This window comes from Meriones unguiculatus, chromosome 16, assembly GCF_030254825.1.
Source record: "Meriones unguiculatus strain TT.TT164.6M chromosome 16, Bangor_MerUng_6.1, whole genome shotgun sequence".
NCBI classification, from domain to species: domain Eukaryota; kingdom Metazoa; phylum Chordata; class Mammalia; order Rodentia; family Muridae; genus Meriones; species Meriones unguiculatus.
The window spans coordinates 47,346,990-47,369,701 of NC_083363.1; the positions used below are offsets into that span (position 1 = coordinate 47,346,990).

Sequence of the window (22,712 nt, forward strand, 5' to 3'; positions counted from 1 at the left end):
AATGTGAGTGTGTATAAGAAAGTATGCGAGAGACTGTAAGAGTGCAAGTGCGTGAATGGGAGAATTCACGTGAGTGTATGGGTGAGCGTGTGTCTGTGAATGTGTGTGTGTCTTTGAGAGTGTGGGGGTATGTGTGAGAATATGAGTGTGCGTTTAAAAAAAGCTACTGAAATGTAATTCTCCATCAGTGAAGTCAAATAATAAAAGAATATTGTAAATAATTGTGAGGGGCAAAAAGTTAGGAGGAAAAAAAGTTCAAGTTTTAAAATAATGTCAGCGAGAGGCCAGTGGTTTCCATTCCAGCTCTGCTCCAAGGGATCTGCACAGAGAAAGCCTCAAGATCAGCAGAATCCTAAAAACAACAAATCCACAAAGACTAAGATTCAGCGTTTGAAGGAACTTTCAGATTGACAACTTTTTTAAATGAAATATAATCACACACCTGTGTATATAAATTAATTCTGTAAGCATAAACATCAGCTCCTTAGGTAAACTTTTCAGTAAAAGTTCCTTTAGAGGAGTTTTCTCTAGCAAGTCAAAAATAACAAACACACTAAGCATGTTCTCTAAACCCCTGCCCTGGTTAACTCTTTCAAGCAAATGGGCTCAGCTGCATGTACTCTCTGAAGAGATTAGAAAGTGAAAGGACTCCCCAAAACGCAAGGTGTCTTAACAGATTAGATCCAGCCAATTACAAGCACATCAAAAGTACAAGTGTACCATGAGGCATACCTCTATAGCAGAAACAACTGACAAAACTGTAACAGACAGGATCTCAGTCTTCCCACCTACTCACCCATTGTGAGAGGGAAAACAAGCATGGCAGTCCGGCAACCGAAACAAGGGAAGAAAGGGCGGCCTTGCAAGTGAAACTCCAGAAAGGACTCCTGAGTTTTACTTCCTGCAGTTCTTTCAATGATTCCCTAAGTCCTTAATGAAAAAGAGATACAGTGGCTCTGTTCCCTGCTCTGCTCCCTGGCGCCTACAGTGGCATTACATGAAGCACCATCCTCTCACCCTCACCCTTTGACTACTAGTAAACATCACCTCACTCAGTAACTCCCCTACCATCTGTACCACACCCGATCACAGTTAAAGACAGCTCACCAAAATAAAGCGGCCATACAGAAACCACTTCTACCTTTCATATACCATACCCTGTGTATAGACAGCTGTGCCCTCTGAGTCTTGCTCTAGCTAGTGAAAGCCCACCGTACCTTCAACTCACAAGTCTATTGTGAGTCACAGGGTTACGCCAAATGCTACTCCCTTTTACAGATGTACTCTCATTCACACAACCAGCTCCCTGTCACTGACTCTGTGCTCATCCTCCCATTTATTAACACAAACAAAACATATTTGTTGAATTCCATTTACCTACCAAATGTCATTCACAGTGCTTAGGGTCGAGGAAACTACTCTGAGCATGATGAACAAGATCTCCTTCAAAGCTGTAATTCAATGAAAATATGGAGTGCCCAATCGTTACTTCAGTGTTGTCTAATTACAACTGTGGTAAGTAATATTTAGGACAGTGTCTTAATTGTACAAATAAAAGCATGACACCGTCTGGGAGGATGAAGAGAAACTACTTCCCTAGAAAGAACATTTACACAAAAAGTAAAAACAGGAAAAGCCGAACAACAAAAAGCCAGAAGGCTCGTGGACAGGACTACTGCAAGCACTCTAGGAATCAACAAGAGTCAGTGAGCAAAGCTCAGGGACAGAGCTAAAAAGAAACAGAAGGCTGCTTCTTATAGCTGCTGCTCTTACACTTAGCACACTTTCAGAATCACTTGTTGACGAATATTCAGTCTCCATTAAACACACTTCTTTCAGCCTTACAAATGTTTCTGTCCCAAATCTAATCCAGTGCTCAACTGTCCTTAAGACCTGTGGAATAAAGAAGTGTTGATTTAAGCAAGCTGTGTGCCCTCTGAATACTAAACTTACAGAGCAAGAGAATCATTTTCAATCTGAGTTTTATATATTTAAAATAATCAGAACCAGTATTACTTATGGACAAAGCTTTAAATTCTCAAAACTAAATTTAAGACGGCAAAGGAACTTCATCTCCTCACAATCCATACTGCCATCAATTAATAACAATGAGAACTGCTTTTAACCTTCTGGAGTCAGAGACAGCAGAGATGGGCAGCTCCAATCTGGCATTTCTTACTTTCCAGTTGTGGTACTGATGAACAGGGTCAGCAGCAGGAACCAGCACCTGTGCCATCATGTCCTCCCTCCTTACTAATACTATCAGCACCGGAAATACAAGCTGCTGACTAAGAAAATGTCAAAATCCAACTGGCATGCCTCTGCCAGTTACCATAAGGTAACAGAACAGGGTGACCATTAACCCTAAGCTTTAGTTTAGGTACATGTTCTCAAAGAATAATGAGGAAACATTTTTTGAAAGTTAAAAAAGGGGAGGAGGGGAGGAGAGGGAGGAAGAGGCTGGTATCAGGCTATAAAGTGATTAAATAAAAAAGGTAAAAAAAAAACAATTAACTAGGAAATAGTTTCAAGACAGACTAAAAGTTCAGTGAGGGAAGCATGGATACATATACAGAATGGACCCTCTCAGTGACTGATCTGTAAGATCCTCATCATGTCTTTAATGAGTACATTTAATCAGACCTTTACCACCTACATATATTACAGTTATTGACATATATAACAACAGATCCAAAATCATACAAAAAGCCAAGGATTCTACTATAAGAATAAACCATAATGGGCTTGCCTATACCAAAGGCACAAAAACTTTACAAAAATATATAAAGTTATTCAGTGTGCATCAATGCATACTCAGGAGGCAGGGATGGGAAAAAAAAAAATCAAAAGACTGAGGCTAACCAGGACCATAGACCCATCTCAAAAAAACAAGAGGAGGAGGAGAGAGAGGAAGGAAAAGGAAGAAAAAGGAGAGGGATTTAGCAGTGGAAAAATGCTTGTCTACTCTGTAGAAATCACTGGTGTTTGATCCCACAGTAAGGACACACACATCTCATACACTCCTATAAAAGAGGGCCTAATTAAAGTAAGAAATGGCTGTACCAGTGAATATTTCTTGAAATAGCAAACAAAACAATAAATTATAAAAATATTTTAACATTATTCCAGGTTTAATAGAAAAAAATAATAATCTTCCTAAATCATGACCACAGATTTCACAACTTTCAAGTTGCACCCTTGAGCTCCTGGTACTAGTCTATCCCACTTCCTCCACTTCTCAAGAAAAAAGGAAAAACTGTTTAAGCGACTAAACAAAACCAAAATGAAAGGGCATTCATTCAGCATATATGGCCTGACTTCAGCGTTACACAGTAGTGTAGCGTAACACTGTGGCCCACTCTTCAGAAGTAAAACTTCTTTACCTAATTAAAGAAGAATGTGATTTTCCTTCTCTCGCCCAAAAACAGGAAATAAAAAAATGTAAACACATTTAGTGAAAATATGATTTTCTGCAATGCTTTTTTGGACAAAAAAATTTGAAATTTCTGAAATTACTTCTATACCTAAAAGAAACTACTTAGTTTTTTTTTTTAAGAATGTGTATGGGCCTTCATGTGCCTGTGAACCACCTGCATGCCTGGGGCCAGGAGAGGGCACAGATCTGCTGTACCTGGAGTGAAGAGTCAGCTGCCATGTGGGTGATGGGAATCAAGCCCACGTCCTCTGGAAGAGCAGCCAATGCTCTGAACCTATAGCCATCCCTCCAGCACTGAATCACTTACTCTTTAATCACAGCTTTCACATTTCCCAGCATCTTTACTTAACTATGCTATGACTCAAGATGATAAAATGTAAACTAACTGTAGCCTGTTTCTTTTTCTTAGGTTCTGACAACCCATTTCTGAGTGTTTTACAAGTAAAGAGATAAGCAAGTAAATGAGCTTCAATGCAGAACAGTATTTTTAAATAACCACATGCAGAATCAAGTATCAAGTAAGCAAATAAACATTACTACAAAGATCAGCCATGCCTTGCCTAAGGATCACACAGGATAACTATACAGTTGACTCAGTCAAGTTACTATGATATTCAAGAATGCTTCGTAAAATTTCTAATTAAAGTATGTACATATGATTCTTCCAGTAAGCCAATAGCTGTTGTGACAGAGATAATGCTGATGTCATAGACTCAATTTATTCAAATACCAACAGCCTACTTACTGCCTAGTGCTGAGAGAAAACAGTAAAACCCCAAGAAAAGTATGTTAAGTAGCACAGAAATGTTAAGCAGTATTCCCAATGACTGTCTCACCTCTGAGCAACTACCTATTCCCCAGAGAATAATCAAATAAGTGCACTTCCAGTTAAATATTTTCCTAATATACGAGTTTTGTTTAATCGTCAACATGCCTCTCCATGATATTACTTACAAGACATTGAAAATAAATCACATCTCCAAACAAAACACTACCAGCTAAAAATAGTGCATCTATTTCAAAGGCTCGAGCAGAGACCTCCAACTGAACTAAAATTAGTGCGGCTTTTTCGTCTCTGTATCTTTATAATGGACCTTCCACATTTAGGAAGCGGACAAACCAGCATCCACATGTTCTCCAATGGGTCGTCTGGGAGAAGCTAACGACTAAACTGTGCATGAACATTAGCCCACTTTCCACACAACACATGCAACCAAATTCCTCTTCACCGTTAACATCCTGAGTAGTAAATACATGTCTGTGTAGATGTCATACAGGGCTACATACAAACAACGAAGAACCTTTCTCCGTTACTTTAGGCAGTGACATTTCACACCACCCCCAAAACACACCGTCCTTTTTTTTTTTTTTTTTTTTTTTCCTTTTTTCAGAAACAGAAGTAAACGCCCAGTGCAAAGGCTGTCTGTCAGGTGGGCAGGCAGGTAGGGCTCCATCTGGGACACCGCACCACTGGGGAAAGGGAGGACGTGGTCACGCGGGAGGGTCGGGGAGCCGGGAGTCGGGGACCTGAGGGCGGCTCCACCCACGGAGCAACTGAGGCTGAGGCAGGAGGGCTCCCCTTAGCCCTCTCCATCAGCACCGCCCCGCCGGCGCCCTAAGGCGGTGGCAGCGCCGCGAGCCCTGCTCGGAGCCGCAGGCGGAGGCGGCGACCCCGGCCGGGGCCGGAGCCGGAGGCCGCTCGCCCGCCCGTGAGGGCCGGCGCGGAGGGTGGGAAGGTCACGGCGGCGGGAGGTCCCCGGCCGAGCGGCCACCGAGCCCGCGCGCTACCTTTGGCCTCGCAGTCGGCGCAGTACTTGTTGTCCTCCTCCCTCAGCAGTTTGGACAGGATGAGCTGGTGCTGCTCGTTCAGCTTCTGAGCCTTCTCCCGACACGAGCGCGTCGCCATGTCGGCGGCGGGGCGGCGGGCCGGGACGCGGGGCGGACGGCGCTGGCGGAGCCGGCCGGGCGAGGACGACCTGGCGCCGCGGGGGCCGCGGGCGGACTCGGCCCAGGAAGCGGCGGCGCGGCGGCGGCGGCGGCGGCGGCGGCGGCGGCGGCGGCGGCGGCGGCTGGAACCCGAGGAGGGGCGGCGGCGGCCGAGGCAGCGCCGACGTGTCCCGCCTCCTCGCCGGGCCCGCCGCACGCTCCGCCCGAGCCGGCGAGGGGCGGGGCGGAAGAGCCGCGGCTTCCGGGAGGGCCGAGCGGTGGGCGCTGCGCATGCGCCGAGCTGCCCGCGGGCTGCGGCCGGCCCAAGGTGATGCGGGAGAAGCGTTCTGGCTCTGCCCAAAGCGAGTCTTTCCTGCTCTGGAGGCGAGATTGCAGATTGAGGTCTCTGGGGACCTGGAAATGGAAAAGTTTGTTGTTGTTTTTTTTTTTTTAATTAGGTAGACACTTTCACTTGTTTCCCGGCCTTTGCTTCTGCCTACACAACACTGAAATGTTCAAGTTACAGTTATGTGGGGTAGATGCACCCCGTGTTTGTGCATCGGCAGTTTAGCAACAGTCTTTGTAGAAGCTAGAGATACAGGTGGGATAAAATGAGAGCTGAAAGTGTCTTACATTTTAGGGAAAAGTAGTAATCTAGTACTGACATGCTTTGAGGGTAACATTTATCGAGTTGTTGCTCTATGCAATAAACTATTCACTCTTTCAACCCGACCCCTCTCAACAGTATTGATAGATTTCTATACAGGAGAATGAGACAAAAGAGTCGATTCACTTGGCCATGCTACAAGTGGAAGAGTTAAAACCGCGCAATAGCACCAATCCAGGAAGAAGGAAAGTGATCAAGGAGCGAAATATTAAAGAGGTGTCACTTCAGGCAACCTTGGCTAGGATCCCTTCCCTGGGAGAAACTTAAGTAAAGTCTATTCCTTCTCTTAAGGTGCCAAAGACTAACTTAGGTACAATTGCACCTAAGTTCACGCGGGAGGACCAATGAGCTCATTAGGCGGAAACTTACAGAGTAATCGCTAAGGGGTATGGGTATGAGCACAGGTTACCTTAAAGTCGCCATGCTGGAAGGTCTGTACCCAGAAAGGATGTGGATTCTCCTTGGCTCCTGCTAGGATGAAAGGTAAATAGTCAATAGACCCAGCTGTGATGATCCTTTGCGAGCAGCCAAGCAGAACTCCTAAAGACCACGGCAGCTTGGTCCGGAGGCTTTCCCTGTACAAGACAATATAAGCAACATTCTTCGTTGCAAGAAAAGATGGTTGTAAACCCAAGATATTCTTCATTACAGCCCATCTGGTCCACTGGGTTTGAACTCAGTGAAACAGTTGGAATGATTTGACTTGCTGTGCATTAATATTAGCAATACTATGTGGGGGTTTGTGTAAGCGGAATGAACATAGCTATGACTTGTGGTAGGAGAGACGCTAAGTATGGAAACAGGTAGGGTTCTCCGTGGTCCACTCTGCCTCTCGGGTTTAAGATGGCAGAGAAGCAAGAGTCCAACATGGCAGAGAAGCATGGCAATGAGCAGCAGATATGGCCGGTGGAGCAGAAGCTGGGGGCTCTCTTGGGACAGCAACCAGGGAACAGAGAGGGCACACTGGGATCACAGAAAAGCTTTATAACTCAAAACCTGACATGAGCAAGGCCACACTTCCTAACCTTACCCAAGCAGTGTCACTAACTAGAGACCAGTTTAAACATCTGAGCCTCTGAAAGGCTCTGCCCTGCAGACTATCAAAGCAAACGCTGAGACTTATGGCCAACTGTTGCACAGAGTGCATGGAATCTTATGAAAGAAGTGGGAAATAGTAAGATCTGGAGAGGACAGGAACTCCACAAGGAGAGCAACAGAACCAAAAAATCTGAGCACAGGGGTCTTCCCAGAGACTCAAACTCCAACCAAGTACCATGCATGGAGATAACCTAGAACCCCTGCACAGATGTAGTCCATGGCAGTTCAGTGTCCAAGTGGGTTCCATAGTAATGGGAACAGGGACTGCCTCTGACATGAACTGATTGGCCTGCTCTTTGATCACCTTTCCCTGAGGGGGAAGCAGCCTTACCAGGCCACAGAAGATGACAATGCTTCCACTCCTGTTAAGATCTGATAGACTAGGATCAGAAGGAAGGAGAGGGGGACCTCCCCTATCAGTGGATTTGGGGAGGGACATATGTGAAGAAGGAGGAAGAAGGGTGGGACCGGGAGGGGAGGAAGGACGGGCTTATGGGGGGGATACAAAGTGAATAAAGTGTAATTAATAAAAAATAAAAAAAATTCCAATTAAAAATCTGAGGTTATGGGGTGGGGGGTGGGGGGAATATTTGCATTCAAACCACCACAAGAGAGCACCAAGATGAGTCAGGCAACCCAGGGGATGTAGTGTAGCAACCTGGGACTGCACTTGGCTCAGGCTACACAAGCCCCCTTTCCTTTTAAAAACAAACTTTTCAGTTCTTTAACAACTTCAGGCATACAATGTACTTTTAATCGTATTCACTTCCAACTCCTTTAACGCCCCTCAGACCTAACCCCCTCTCAACTTAGTGTGCCCAGGTTTGGCTTTTTGTGTTTTTATAAAACTCCCAAATCCTTTTTTTTTCCCTACTGCCCATACACTCATGGCTTTGAGGCTACCCACTAGAGCAGTGGTTCCCAACCTTCCCAACCCTGGGTCCCTATAGCAGGGTTCCTCATGTTGTGGTGCTCCCCCACCGTAAAAGTATTTTCGTTGCTTCTTCATAACTGTAGATTTGCTGCTGTTGTGAGTCAATTTGGAAATATCTGTGTTTTCCAATACACTTGGGTGACCCCTTTTAAAGGGTCACTGAACACCAACCCCCCAAGGGAGCTGAACTCACAGGTTGAGAGCCACTGCACTCCAGCATAGTGGACCTACCAGGGACCACACTCTTAATAAAAAGCAATCATCCCTCCTTCAGCAGCCATCACCTGTCAATAGTTACTCAGGTCGGGGTGGGGTCCACAAGCCCCTCAGAACAGTGAACCCAATAACCTGTGAGCAACCTAGCAGCCTTACCCACTGCCTCAAGCTGAGAGCACACCCCACATTCAATGAAGGAGAAGTTCTCATCTAACAACTACCAAATGTGGACAGTTTCTGTTCAAATACAATCCCGGTTATGTCTCAGTATGGGCAGGGGGCCATTCAGCCTGAACAAGTCTCAGGTACATGCGCAATAAGGCAAACTGTGTCACCAAGTGAAGGAAGAATCTCCTATTTCTCATCTTATGCCTATGCATAACTGGGCATGCATATTATTAAAATTGGGTGTATTATGGGAAGGGAAATGTGCAGGGAGCACCTAGCTACATAAACTTTTCTCCTAGTGACCAGCGTCCTCTTCCTCTTGAACTCCACAAAAGAGAATCTCAAATACTAATCAGAGCCCTTACGAATCCTCACTTCTATGGCCTGATGTCCTCTTGCACTGTATTCTGGTCTTTCCCGTTGTTTTGCTTTTATTAAAGTTTCCTTGCTACTTTTTCAATTGTATGCAGGCTTTTATTACATTCTCGAATAAGAGGCCAAGGTCCTGGAAAGGCCCATCCCATCCCAGATTCTAACCTATAACAAAGATGCTCAGCACTTAAGCAAATCAAAGCTTAAGCTGCACAATCCTGAAAAATAACAAGGAGGACCTAAGGGTGAATTTTAATGCATTGAATGAAAACTGACTCAAGTCATAAAGTGAGTCAAGTCACAGGGGAGGAAAATATTGAGGGAGAGAGGCATATACAAAGCATTAAAACTTCAAGCAGCTTGATAAACAAAGAGGAGCGCAGGGGTACCACACAGGGTGGTCTGAGAGATGAGGCTGGATAAGTCAAGTTTGGTAATATCACGCAAGGCCTGGGCAGCTAGGCAGAACAAGCCTATCCCCTGACACAGCTGGCAACCGATTCTTCAGTTTAGGTGATAGCACAATAAAAGGGGCCTTCTGGGAAAGTTGCTCTAGCAATAACCAGCTAAGAAACATTATTTTTAATGTCCCTCTGACCTCTTAAAACTCTACCTAGTACTGTAAGTATTCAGAAGACAGAAGGCAGGCTTTAAAAAAAAAATGGACACAGACCTATTAAAGTTCAAGACAACATGAAAGACATAGGATCATAGGAGGCTACGGGAATGTAGAATGAATATGGAGGGTGTGAAAGCAGAACAGGAAGCATGGTACAAAAGGTAGATTAAAGTCAGGGAGTTTAAGCTTTGAGACAAACTATAGGGTTTGAATGCTATGGGCACGGGAGACAACGGGCGCTTTTTACCTGGTCAAATGGCTTTCAAAGCTTTGCTCTCAGGGATACAGTGGCAATGTGGAGAGTGCGGATGGGAAGATCTATTATCAGAGGAACAGATGATGGGATCGCTACAGTAATCGTCCAAGAAAGATAGGATGAAGCCCTATTTTAAGGAAATAGCATAGGATTTGAAGAGAGGCAGAATCAAGTGATGTTTTAAAATTAGAAGCAGCAAAATTTGGCAGCTGACTATATGTGGTGGGGTGAGAGAAAGGAAGTAGGCGAGAATAACACCAAGACTTCCAGGTTGGGAGACAGGTAAAATAGTGATGCCACCAACCCAGATCAAACAAAGATGGCGGGGGGGGGGCTTTCAGTCTATTAACAATAAGACCGAGCTGGTGGGGCTGGCCCTCCTGGCGCTCTGCCCACTCACCACCCTACTTCCCATCACCATCATATATACTTACTCCTTGTCACCGTGATTGTGATTTAACAAGCTACCTCCTTCACTAAGGACCTCCACCATTATCTCAAGGCCTGGACACCGGTCACAGCCCAGCTGATACAATACACCGGTAAATAGGTTATAGCCTAGAGGAATAGAGAGCCATCAGGGATGGCATCGTCCACCTCCCCCAATGACTACCTGTCCTGTTTTCTGGAGGGGTTACTCAGCCAAAATGATGTCACTTCTCTACACAGCCTTCAACTTTGCCTTCAAGGAGAAGGCATATGTTATGTTGTTGTTGTTTTTAAAATATCTGTTACCAGTCTGTTGAGTTTGATCCCCAGAACCCAATAGATGGAAGGAGAGTCAACCCCTCCAAGTCCTCTCTGACCTCCATATCCACATGATAGAACCATCCGTGTGGTCCCATGTGCTCCTACACCACCCCCACCCAACCCACACACAAGTAAATAATAAACAAATACTTTTGAAGTCACACCAAAAAGGCCTCCTCTTCTCCTTCCCTCTTCCACCATGCAGCTTGCTCCTGACTCAAGTTTCTACGAATGTCATCTCACAAGACTTCCAAAATCAAATGATCCCTCAGCCAAAAAAGAAAAATAAAATCAACCCATTTCCCCCCAGAGATTCAGATAAAAACTCTTAATAAAATCAGAACGACTCCAAGACAAGACACTGGAGGAGAGGCACGCTCTGTCTGGAGGGATTCACATGTAACTGAACAACTGGCTTCGTGAGCTGAGTCACCATTGTCCATCAGTCTTACCAGATGGAGCTGAAAGTCTACCATCGAAGAACGAGTCATGTTTAAATTGGAAATCTGACTTTTTTTTAACCTGCTCTAAATTGAGTAACTTGGTTGTTCAGGCAGTAAATACGTAGAAGGTTTTGAAAAAGAAAATAGTTACGTCAGAGAGGACTATTTGTGGTTCCTAAAAACGGTATAGAACACTTGTATGATGTAGGACCAAATAGCAGTATACCCTTCTTCATGGAAAGAGTGCTCTCGGGTGTGTGTGTGTGTGTGTGTGTGTGTGTGTGTGCGCGCTTGACATGGTATAGATGTGAAGTTCAAAGGACAGCCTTTGAGAGCTGGTTCTCTCCTTCCACCAAGTGGGTTCTAAGAATCAAGTTCTGGTCAGTCTTGGCCATTGCCCTGGTCCAAGTGTAAAGTTTCTGTTGAAGGTGACCCGCACAGCCTTCTCCACCTCGCTTTAGAGATGAGTTCTTTCTTTGCACTCATTATGAAGCAAGTGCCTATTTATGTAAGGATTCACAACCTGCCACTGCCCAACATAGGAAAGGGCAATTTTCAAATTCCAGACTCCCCATCCTTTTAGCACAACAACAGCGACACTGAAATTTGTTGAGTGGCCATACTTGCTGCAAGTAGCTAGCTGAGCACAGCATGCTTTGGTCACCGCAATGCTGCTTTGGGGACTGGAGAAGCAATCTTCCTATGTATCTAAAGGCAACGGCCTGATTCAACCAAGGAAGGTGGCTTGTCCTCAAGTACGACCATGGAAAGTCTTGACTTCTAGACGTTATTCTCTTAAGCATTTCGTAAAAGCATAATTAAATAACTGTGTGCAGTTTTTTTTTGTTTGTTTGTTTGTTTTACGTTGCCCCTTCTCATCCTCTGCATTCCTCATCCTTCTGTTTTTTTATAGGAGGGTTGTCTGCACCTCACGTTGGTGTAGCCATCCACCCAGCATTAGATTCCTGAGTCCCTTCTATGTTTCAAGTACTGTGCTAGGTACAGAGGGGCAAGACGGTTAATAAGAGGGGGAATGCTGGGGCACAACGACGGTTACAGCATTCAAGGAGTGGAGGTGGGAGAATCAGGGGTGTGAAGCCAACCTTGGCTATATGCAGTGAGACTCTGTGTGAGTGTGTGTGTGTGTGTGTGTGTGTGTGTGTGTGTCTGTCTGTCTGTCTGTCTGTCTCCCTCGATCTCATATATATATATACACCAAACAAACAAATAACCCACAAAAACTGCTAAACCAAACAGCTATAACCTCATCCCATACTTCTATCATAGCTGACAGACTATTTTACAGAAAGCACAGCTTACCCAGGGCGTGAAAACCCTCAACAAGTATCTGCTAAGAGAGTGAGTGAATGAGCAAATGAGACTGAATGTTAGTGCTTCTATATGAAGATATTTAGTTTCAAGAAATGAAACTAAGAAACAGCAACATACATCATTACAGATAAAATTCAATTCCTGCGTATGTGTATGTATATATATTATATTTGTGTGTATATATGTACATATATGGTATATATTGTATATAGGTATATACATATATGTATACATGCATATGTATATATAACATGATGTATATATAATATATTTGATGTATATAAATATTGTGTATATATTGTATACAAAATTCCTGCATATATGTATGTACAAATCACATACACACACACATATATATAATATGAGAATTTTTCTGGAATAAGCACTATGACATCAGTGAGTGTGGTAAAGATGTCACTGGTGGGCTGAAGCCAGAAGAGCTCCTGAAAGTCCAGTTTATAGTCTCATTTTATACTCTAAGGTCACAGGGTGGTGCTGGCAAGCAAGCAGGATTTTACAGAAGCAGAAGCATACTTGGCAGTCAGCAGGTTGTTAAGGGCAAGGACCCATTGTTTCAGCTGTTCCTCCAGGTCATTCTGTTCCAGGTAGCAAGTGAAGTCATGCTTGGCAAACAGACAGGGCAAGCAGTGCTTTGAGTCAATCACTAAATAAATCAATAAATCAGTATCTAATAATTTGTCTTTTCTATCTTTTTCTACTACATACATATATACATTTTAAGATACATATATATGTATCTGAGACAGGTTTCACTGTGTAGCCTTAGCTGGCCTGGAACTCACTATATAGACCATGCTGGCTTCAAACTCACAGAGATCCTCCTGCCTCTGCCTCTTAAGCACTAGGATTAAAGGCATGCCCAACTGAAACATAACTTTTAAAGCAACTATTTAAGAAATAAAATCTAACATACATAATTCTGTTTTATTGGTGTGGAAATATCAGAGGACAGGTCCTGCGCGTGGATCCTCTCCTTCCACCCTGCAGGTTCTCAGGACTGAAGTCAGGGCATCAGGCTTGGCGGCTTGTCACTGTTCCAGCTGAGCCACCTTGCCATCCCTGTTTGTATCACTTCTAACTCACTTTCAGTCTTGATAAAACACCATTGTATTTGGTACAGTGTATGTAAACAGGAGACATTAATCTAAGCTAAAAGATGCATGTACAATAGCCATATTTGGGTGACCCTGTCTTGGATCCATCCCTGCTTATTATAGTAGTGATACCTCTATTTTCGAACAATGATCCCTCCTCCACACTGAGAGCATTTTTGAAGAACGACTGCCAGCCTCAGCCCTTATACTACGCACATGACACTCAGATACTTTTCTTTTGAAAGCTGAGCCTCGGACCACCACCAAGCAGAAACATCTGGAGTCAAACATCTGCATGACAGCCTAGTAATCCTCCCACCCTGCTCTCCAGTCCCTACAAACTCACAGATCCGCCTGTCTCTGCCTCTGAGTGCCGGGATTAAAGGCGTGCACCACCACCTAAATACCAGCTGGTCAGCTTTCCCTCAGATTAACTGTTAGTCGGGGAGAGAAAAAAAAAAATCAAACTACAACAAATGTAAGCAGTGCACCAACATTGCTGATGAATAACACCGACCTGAGTATTCGTGACCTTGCGACCTTAACACACGACACATGGAAAGCTAAGCTCCAGTTTGATTACGTTAAAGAGGAGGCTGTGGGAGATTAGGTCTAATGAATCCTCATGAATGGGCCAAATGACTTACAGAGGGTCCCGAAGCTCCTACCAATGAGATTGCAGGGAGAGGAGGACTACCATGAACCATGTGCTATTTAAATGCTCTACCTGTGGAGTTCCCATCCTCCAAATCTGGAGCAACAAAAACATTTTGTGTTTAGGTAATTTAGCTTAAGGCTTTTTTTTTTGTAATAGTGGCTTAAATCTACAAGGACTGTGAAAGAACATGGCCTCTTCCTAGTCTTTAAGAGAATCCATTCCTTTAAAGGAAGCCTTTGGCATTTGCTGTGATGAGACATTTTATACACATGAATTTTTTTTTCATGTTTTACCTTCTTACCAGAAGTACCATCCTCATAACATTAAACTAAAAGCAACAGCTTTTTAGTAGGAAGGGAAACTGGTATAGGTTTGTTTAAAAATTAAATTTGTTTGTTTAAAATTCATTTACTGTCACTTTAAAACAGGCACAATATTTTAGGGCAGAAGAAGTACTAGCCATGGAAGAAAAAATAATTGAAAATCAAACATCTTAAAATTTAATTTTCCTGCTCTTCAAAACAGAGTGAAATGCAATGCAAGTGTGGTGGCACAGACCTTTAATTCCAGCATTTGGGAGGTAGGGGCAGGAGTATCTGTATTTAAGGCCACTGTCAGCTTGAGGTGACTCTAGCCTACACAAGGCCCTTTTGAAAGAGAAAATCGCTAACTAGGATTAGAGGATGTGGTGGTTCAAATGAAAATGGCCCCCATAGGCTCGTATGTTTGGCTACTAGGGTCCCAGTTGGTAAACTTGTCTGGGAAGGATTAAGAGGTGTGGCCCTGTTGGAGGAGGCGTGCCATAGGGGTAGAGCTTGTGGTTTCAAAAGCTTCCTGTCATTCCCAGTGTCCTTGAAGCTTCCTGCTTGGATCAAGATGTGGGCTCTCAGCTGTTCCTGCTGCCATGCCTTTGTTCTGCCATCAGGGACTCTAACCCTCTAGAACTAAAACCCAATTCCATGCTTTCTTTCCCAAGTTGCCTTGGTCATGGTGTTTTGTCACAGCAAAAGAAAAGTAACCAAGAAGGGGAACATATTTGTAAAACATGACAAAGACAAAAGACTGGCTGGGAGAACGAGTAAGGGATTCCAAAGACAGCAAGGAAAAGACAAATGACCCATAAAATGATAAAAGATCCAGAGGCAACACAAAAAGAGGTGTGTGCGTGACCAATAAGGCCACTATTAGTCATTAAGGAAATGTAAGTAAAAATCACAGTGTGTGTGCCATATTCAACCTGCTATAAGGAGTAAAGCTTTTTAAAAGATTGGCAATATTAATATTAAGTAGGTAAATAACTAACATTCCTGTCGCCAGCCAGAAATATGTAATTGTGTGACCATGTTGAAAAACAAGTTACAGATATGCACACTTCTATATTCCAACAATTCTACCCCAAGAGAAATGAAAGTAATATTTCCTCCCATGAAAAGATTTACATGAGAACATTCGTAACAGCTTTATTACACTAGCTTTTCGAGCTTAGCCACACAACTCTGCCCCATCCACTCTCCAACTTCCAAATCTTCTCATAGCTCTGACCAGCCTCAGTCTCCATGCCAGCCACAGCACCTGGAGGCAGCTCCCTTTCGCTATGTGAGGACCAAGGTCTCCCTTTCATGCCAGCCACAAGAAGCATCAAGGGTCCCCACGGGAGAACCTCAGATGCCGGGAGCAAGGAGGCACCCCAGGTAGAGAGCCCTGGGGAGCACGCCCAGGGGCTTGGTTTCCCATTAAATTCATGGAAGGAATGGCTATCTAAGACCAGCCTCAAAGAGTAGCAGATTTTCAAAAATCGCTTTTAGGGAACACGCAGCTTTTATTAGAGGTGTCAGATGTTAATGAGAGTTCTGCCTTGCTCCCAGCCTGCGGAGGGGTGGCTCTCTCCCTCTCTTTTCCTCCAGGACTCATTCCAAATTACACCCACCACCACCTTTGATGAACTGAGAGGCAGGAGAGTTCACCTCTTTCCCGCTCCTCAGCCTACTTCCTCCTTCCTTGCTTCTAAAGCTGAAGGGACCTCAGGGTAGTAGTGGGAAGCCAACAGCAGGGCAGAGAACAGTTCAGACAGGGGCAACGGGGTCATTTCTGCTGCCGGCTCTTCAGCAAGGCGTTCATCGCAATGAAATAGCAAGCCTAGAGCCTGCCCTGTGCCACGGGGGCTGACACCCTCCATCCTGTTGCTCTTGTGGGAGGGAAATGATACTGTGCTTAAGTGTTCTCGGATCCTTGCACAGCAGCAGCAGGTGCAGCCCCACATTGTAGAAATCCATCATTACAAAAGAAGACCTCTGGCTCAAAGTCATATTGCATGCCTGTAATCCCAGCACTTGGGAGGCCAAGGCAGGCAGATCACTGTGAGTTAGAGGTCACATTAAGTTGGGCCAGCCTGAGCTATGTACATGTCACCAAAAAAGTAGTTTTTGTTTTCTTAGTGTTACCTTGAGATAGGCTCTCACTATACAGCCCAGGCTGGCCTTCTATTTGTAATCCCCCTGCCTCAGCCCCTACACAAAACTTAAATGAGAAGTTTGGTTTTGTTGCTGTGGGGTTCTTTGGGTTTTGCTTCATGGATATGATGATAATGAACGTGATAATGGTGGTGATGGTGGTGGTGGGGATAGTGGTCCTGATGTTGGTGGTGGTGATGACTGTAGAGGACTGGTCACCATGGTAGTAAGAAAGGGATTAGCAGGTCATGAATGAATTTACCCTTTAGATCAAGTTAGAAAGAAAACAAGTCATCACACCACAAGGGTCAGTGAGTTGGGCAGTAAGAAGAGCTTAGCCTGCCAGGTGTGTGTGTGTGTGCATGTGTGTTTACCCGTTTTTAATGTTGGTCCATGTCCCAGTGTTAGAATATATGGAGCCAGCTTGCAATGTAAGCTGAATGTCCAGAGCAGAAGGGCTTCACCCATTTCATATGGAGCAGACAATACTCTGAAAAAAATATTTGTGAAAAGAGTGCATATTCTGTGTTTGCCTAAATAACTACGTGCATCATCTTACTGTCTCCTGGGGATGGGGGGGGGGGGGAAGCTTGGTTTTCACCAGCTGAAAAACATCCTTGTGTGGACTTTAAGAAGGTATGAATAGGAGCTCACAGACAGAGATTGCTTTGCACTGCTTCACCACAATTTGCCTCACTCCTAGAGAGAAAAGCTCCAGAGAGCTCTTTGGCTGCTTCTGCTGAATTGTATCATTTCTGCTTAACCCTGCTGCTGTTGCTAGACCTTGTTGCTGCTTTTGCTCTTGCTGGATGGCTGGTTTGCTCTTTGATTGGACTGCTGGTCTCCTGACAACAAAGAGTGCAATCACACCAAGGAACTACTTCTAAAAAGGTCCCCATCTCCCATCCATATTTACCTTTTTTCTCTCCTACCTAGTTTTGGGGTGTTGGAAGTGATTGGAGTGAAAGGAGAAAGAGACATAAGGAACCCCAAATAAAGTAAGTCAAAGCCTGCCGTCTGATCTACATGGTGAGTTCCAGGCCAGCCAGGACTATAAAGTGACACCCTGTCTCAACAAACAAACCAGGGGTTGGGGCAGGGGAAACAAGAAGATACAGTCACTCCTGCAAACCCAAACTCAACTTCCTTTTAGTTCAGGCTCTACTTTCCTCCAGCTAACATCAGCAAGTTTAAATCTCAGCCTCTCAACCATCTGCTTTAGAATCATCTTCGATTCATTCCAAATTAATGAATTGTCCAGTAAGCAGTCCAGCCGGTCCATGACTTTCTTTAAACTATCTCATATAATAGATATCTGAAAATCTACCCTTTAAAATAGTTTTACTCATCAGCTCCTTCCAGATGGATGAAGCATTGTTTTGAACAGTCCTTGACCCTAAGTAGCCAAATGACATTTTCTCAGGCTCTACAGACATCACTTCAAAGGGCAGGGTCATCAACTATCAGCAAGGAAGGTAAAGCAGCCTAAAAGGTCGTATCCAAAATGCTAGCAGATAATGGCTGTGACCCAAGAAAAAAATAATTTGATCAAAATCTACCCAGTGAGAATTTATGAGAATGTATTTGTCACATTGTTTTTTCTTGGAAGAAATGAATCCAGATAAGGGATCAATAACATACCAAAAAATATTCTATCCAATTCCAGCTTGATGGACAGATAACTTTGAGCTGCTTGGAGGAGAATGAGTGGGAGGATGCTTACAGGACTAGCAAAACTCAAAGACAGCTGCATCACTAAAATGAGTATTAGGGACCCCACTGAAGAAAAGTCCCACACCAGCAGAGGTGATGACATTCAAAAGCTATTTAGATGAGTTATAAACTCTATTGTAAAGAGGAGGAAAAGGCCTTGGGCACACAGATGAGCACTGGAGAAGCCAAGAGAGTCAAACACACAGCTTACTTCTTCATTGGAATGGGGTGTGTAGCTGCTCTTCCTGGAATGCCGGGAATGATGTAGTTTTACAACCTGGTGATCATTTGCTGTCTGATGAGACAGGCTTTGCCCATATCTCCCAGAATTCATGCTTTTGTTTATCTCTTCCCTCTAAGCCTTGAGCACTGCTCTCAGACCATAAAACCCATTCTTATGAGTAATATCAGTTGTGCTTTACAGCAGCCTAAGTAACTTCTAGGTTATCTTAGGACCAGGCCAATCCTGAAAACCACAGACATTATATTCACCTCAGTCAAGCTCCCTAGACCCTGATCTTAGGCACTATCTCTGAGTCAACAGTACACATTCTTGTGAAAGAAGCCAGACGTGCTTTGCAAAGAACCTCAGTGTAAACATGTCTTAAATTGTTGTACCCTTGGGACTGAGTTACTTTTTATCTGACTACTTTTCTCCCAAATTGTGCTGTGCTTAAATACGGCTAAAGAAAAATGATCTGGGCCAGACTCTCGAAGTCCTGGTCTAGCACCAGTGACAATAAAATCAGGCCTTACCAAGTTTCATTCTTGTCTCTTCATGGATCGTTTTTCCCCTGCCTGCTGTGAAGCCTGCAGGCACTCACCACACTCTGTATGTTCTAGTTTAGTGCCCCCTGAGACCACTGCAGCTACGATAGGTCTGGGAGGAAGAGAAGAGTACGTGTATTCTCAGATGAGAGTTTGAAGGTCTCCCCCTCACTCCTGCTTGGAGGGAATGTTAATAGACGCCATCCTGTGCTGGCCGCACGTGAGTAAGCAATGATGCCCATGCTGAGCACAGAGGACCACAGTGCGCAACAGTCACAAGTGCAAAAGACCTGTTTCACACGGAGAGGAAAAAAAAAAATCTGAGACTGATATTCGAACCAAGGACCATTCGTGGAGATAACCTAGATCCCCTGCACAAATGTAGCTTATGGCAGTTCAGTGTCCAAGTAGGTTCCCTAGTAAGGGGAACAGGGTCTGTCTCTGACATGAACTCAGTGGATGGCTCTTTGATCATCCCCCCTGCATCATCATGCACCCTGGGGTGCAGCCTTACCAGGACACAGAGAAAGACAATGCAGCCAGTCCTGAGACTTGGTAGACTAGGATCAGAGGGAAGGGGAAGAGGACCACCCCTATCAGTAGACTGGGGGAGTGACATGGGTGGAGGAAGGGAGGGAGAGAGGGGCTGAGAGGGGATGAAAGAGGGGACTACAGCTGGGATACAAAGTGAATAAACTGTAATTAATAACAATAAATAAATTTAAAGAGAAAAAAAAAGACCTGTTTCTCTTCTGAGGTCCATTACAGTCTAAAGAAGACTGATAGCCATCGAGTAATCACAGAATTGATGCTCGGAAGTCTATAGTGAGGACATATACAGCAAAACATGACCCTGGTCATGGAACTTCTTCTACATGGAAAGATTCGACTGAGCTCACCAAACATGAGCTGTTGTTTGTGTTCAGGAGTGGACACAAAAGTTTAATGTTCACATTCAAAGAACTAACTTGTATAACTATGATGAAAATGCGAAAGGCTTCACAGTACAAGATGACGCTGGGGAAGTGGGCAGGCATCAAACCACACAGCACTCTGCTGTCCTAAAGCCAACCACTCAGCTCTCGTGTCAGGCACATGTGGCAAGCAGTCGGAGCTGTTGCCTTTCTGGGTGTGCTACAGTGCTCACACTGGTGCACACTTCCTCAGCTGAAAACGGAATGTGCCTGGGTATTTGGGGTGGGGGAGGGTAACTGCTATGCGACAAGAGGTTCCTTTAAAAGCAACCTTGCATGAGAGTCCTGGCCTATGTGTTCTCAGAACTTACGTGGAAATCTGAGCCATTGCCTGTGTAGCCTGCCATCCTTTTCCTTAGAGCTGCATGGGCGTCTCCTACATTCCCCAAGTCCCATTCATTCTCAACAAGTATACCTCCCAAGAAACACCTTTCACAGCTAATCCTGTTTTAGCATCCGTTTCTCGAGAGGAACTTGAACTAACAGTTTGTCACCCAAGACTGGGACTTTTGCCTCTAAGAGTAACCCGAAGTTGTATATTTAAAACTCTGGTCTGACACCATCAGATTTATGGCTTGAGGGAAAAGAAAACAAGTCGCTGGCACCAGTGTGGGGAACACATTGAATGTAGGCAAGAGTGGATACAAGGGGACTCTCCCTGGCAGAACCTAAATGACCTAATGATGGCAGTTAGACCAGGGTAGTGCTGATGGAGATAAGAAGAGGGTGATCTTGAGAAGCAGCGGGCAAGTGAAGCCAACATGGCACAGCAGTGGACTATGGCAGCAGTGAAAGAGAAGCTCATTACCATGGAGACCAGTCCAGACTTGCTCACACAACAAAGGCAGTAATCCTAAAGGACAAACTCCAGTTCCATAAAGTGGTGTGGCCTAGCTCTAAGTCAACATAGTGGCCAGTCGCATAAAAAAAGAGCCTGATATATATTTATGGATATTATAATGTATATAACACTAATGTATATATTAATGGTAGAGTACTTGCCTAGCACGCATGAGTGAAGTCATGGATTTAATTCCCAACTCTCCTGCATAAATACATGAATAAGACAAAGTGTGTGGTGGCACATGCCTGTACGTGGAAAGCAAAACCAGGAGGATCACCCCAAATTCAAGGCCAACCTTGTTTACTTAGAAAGTTACAGTCCATCCAAGGCTGGAACATTCTGTCTTTAACATAGCAACATTCTGTCTCAGAAACAAAACCAAAACAACAACAGCAACAACAAAACCACACAGTCGTTGCTTAGAACACTTTAGTGGTTTCTCATTTCCTTCAGGACAAAGCTAATTTTTTACCACACACAGTATCCCATATAGTGTTCTCTTCCTAAGCTTCATTCTTTTAATGATATCCATCTAAGAATCCTCCTCCATGCCCCATGCTGGGCAATTTTATTCATTTTTAAGGCTCATTCCAGATTCCACACTTTTTTTTTAAAGAAAGATTGTGTGTGTGTGTGTGTGTGTGTGTGTGTGTGCCACATGTGTATAGTTGCCTGAGGAGGCCAGAGGAAGCATTGGATCCCTTGGAACTGGAGTTAATGCAGTTGTAAGCCACCTGACATGAATATCAGCATCCAAACATGGTTCCACTGCAAGAGCAACAAGCATTCTTAACTGCTGAGCCATCTTTCCAGCCCTCTCAACCTGGTTTCCATATTATTGTTTAGTTTATTTTCCCTTCCTAGAAAATTGTCTTCTGCCCCTTCCATAGCCTATGACAATAATAAACATCTGAACAATCAAATCTCAACTTCCCCATGAAGACTCCTTAGATTCCATCTGCCTTCATCCATCCCTCTTCTTTATATATCCTTATTGATCAAATAGTTTTTAGCTGACATCCTGCTTCTTGAACCACAAGGGTCAAGCTTAATCATTGGCTTACTAGCTGGAGAGAGAGAACAGCAGTAGTGAGCCTGGAAGTCCTTGAAACTTTCTTGGTTAATTCAGCAAATCATTCTAGCACTCTTGGGTGGTTTTAGGAGGTGGAGCCTTGGGCTTGAAAGATGTCATAGCTAGGAAAGTGCTTGCCATGCATATATGAGCACCTGGCTTTGATCTCTTGAACTCCTGTGAAGATGCGGGGCATGGTAGCACTGTTTGTAATCCCAGACATGGAGAGGGAAAGATAGGCAGATCACTGGACCTTTGTGGCTAGCTCTGAGCTACCCCATTCTGCCTGCCAGGAATAGGCTATTTAATCAACCAAGCAGGTATGTTTTAGGCAGGTTTACAAAACAAGGATAGGTGTAACCAGATCTTGAGAGCCAGCATTGGAACAACTCCCAAGAGTTGGCCAAGCTATACTACACATTTGCTACGTATTTGTCAGGAATCTAAGTTCAGCCCATGCTTGCTCCTTGTTTGGTGGTTCAGTCATTGTGAGCCCCCATGTGTCCAAGTTAGTTTACTCTGTAGGTCTTCTTGTGGTGTCCTTGACCCCTTCGGCTCCCTCTATCCCTTCTCCCAGTCTTTTACATAACTTCCCAAGCTCTGCCTATTGTTTGGATGTGGGTCTCTGCATCTGTTTCTATCAGCTGCTGCATGAAGCCTCTCAGAAGACACTTATGCTAGGCTCCTGTCTGCAGGCATAGCAGAGTACTCTTAATAGTGCCAGGTGTTGGCTTTCTTCCATGGGATTCTCAACTGACAGCACATGCTGGCAAGGATGTGAGGAAAAGGAAACACTCCTCCATTGCTGGTGGGAGTGCTTTAGAAATCAATCTATAGGTTTCTCAGAAAATCGGAGATAGTTTCTGCCTCAAGACCCAGCTATACCACTCCTGGTCATATA

The 22,712-nt window shown here is 44.3% G+C and overlaps 1 protein-coding gene across 4 annotated transcripts in view; it reads right to left on the reverse strand.

The window, feature by feature from the left end:
- Smap1 (small ArfGAP 1) overlaps nt 1-5,561 on the reverse strand; it is an 81,907-nt gene extending 76,346 nt beyond the window's left edge. For all 4 annotated transcript variants that reach the window (XM_021649115.2, XM_021649114.2, XM_060369795.1 and 1 more), the window contains exon 1: nt 5,225-5,561. In XM_021649115.2, the coding sequence (XP_021504790.1) occupies nt 5,225-5,342 (118 nt within the window). In that variant the 5' untranslated portion in view covers nt 5,343-5,561. The remainder of the gene's footprint in view (nt 1-5,224) is intronic.
- Between the last annotated feature and the right edge of the window lie 17,151 nt (nt 5,562-22,712).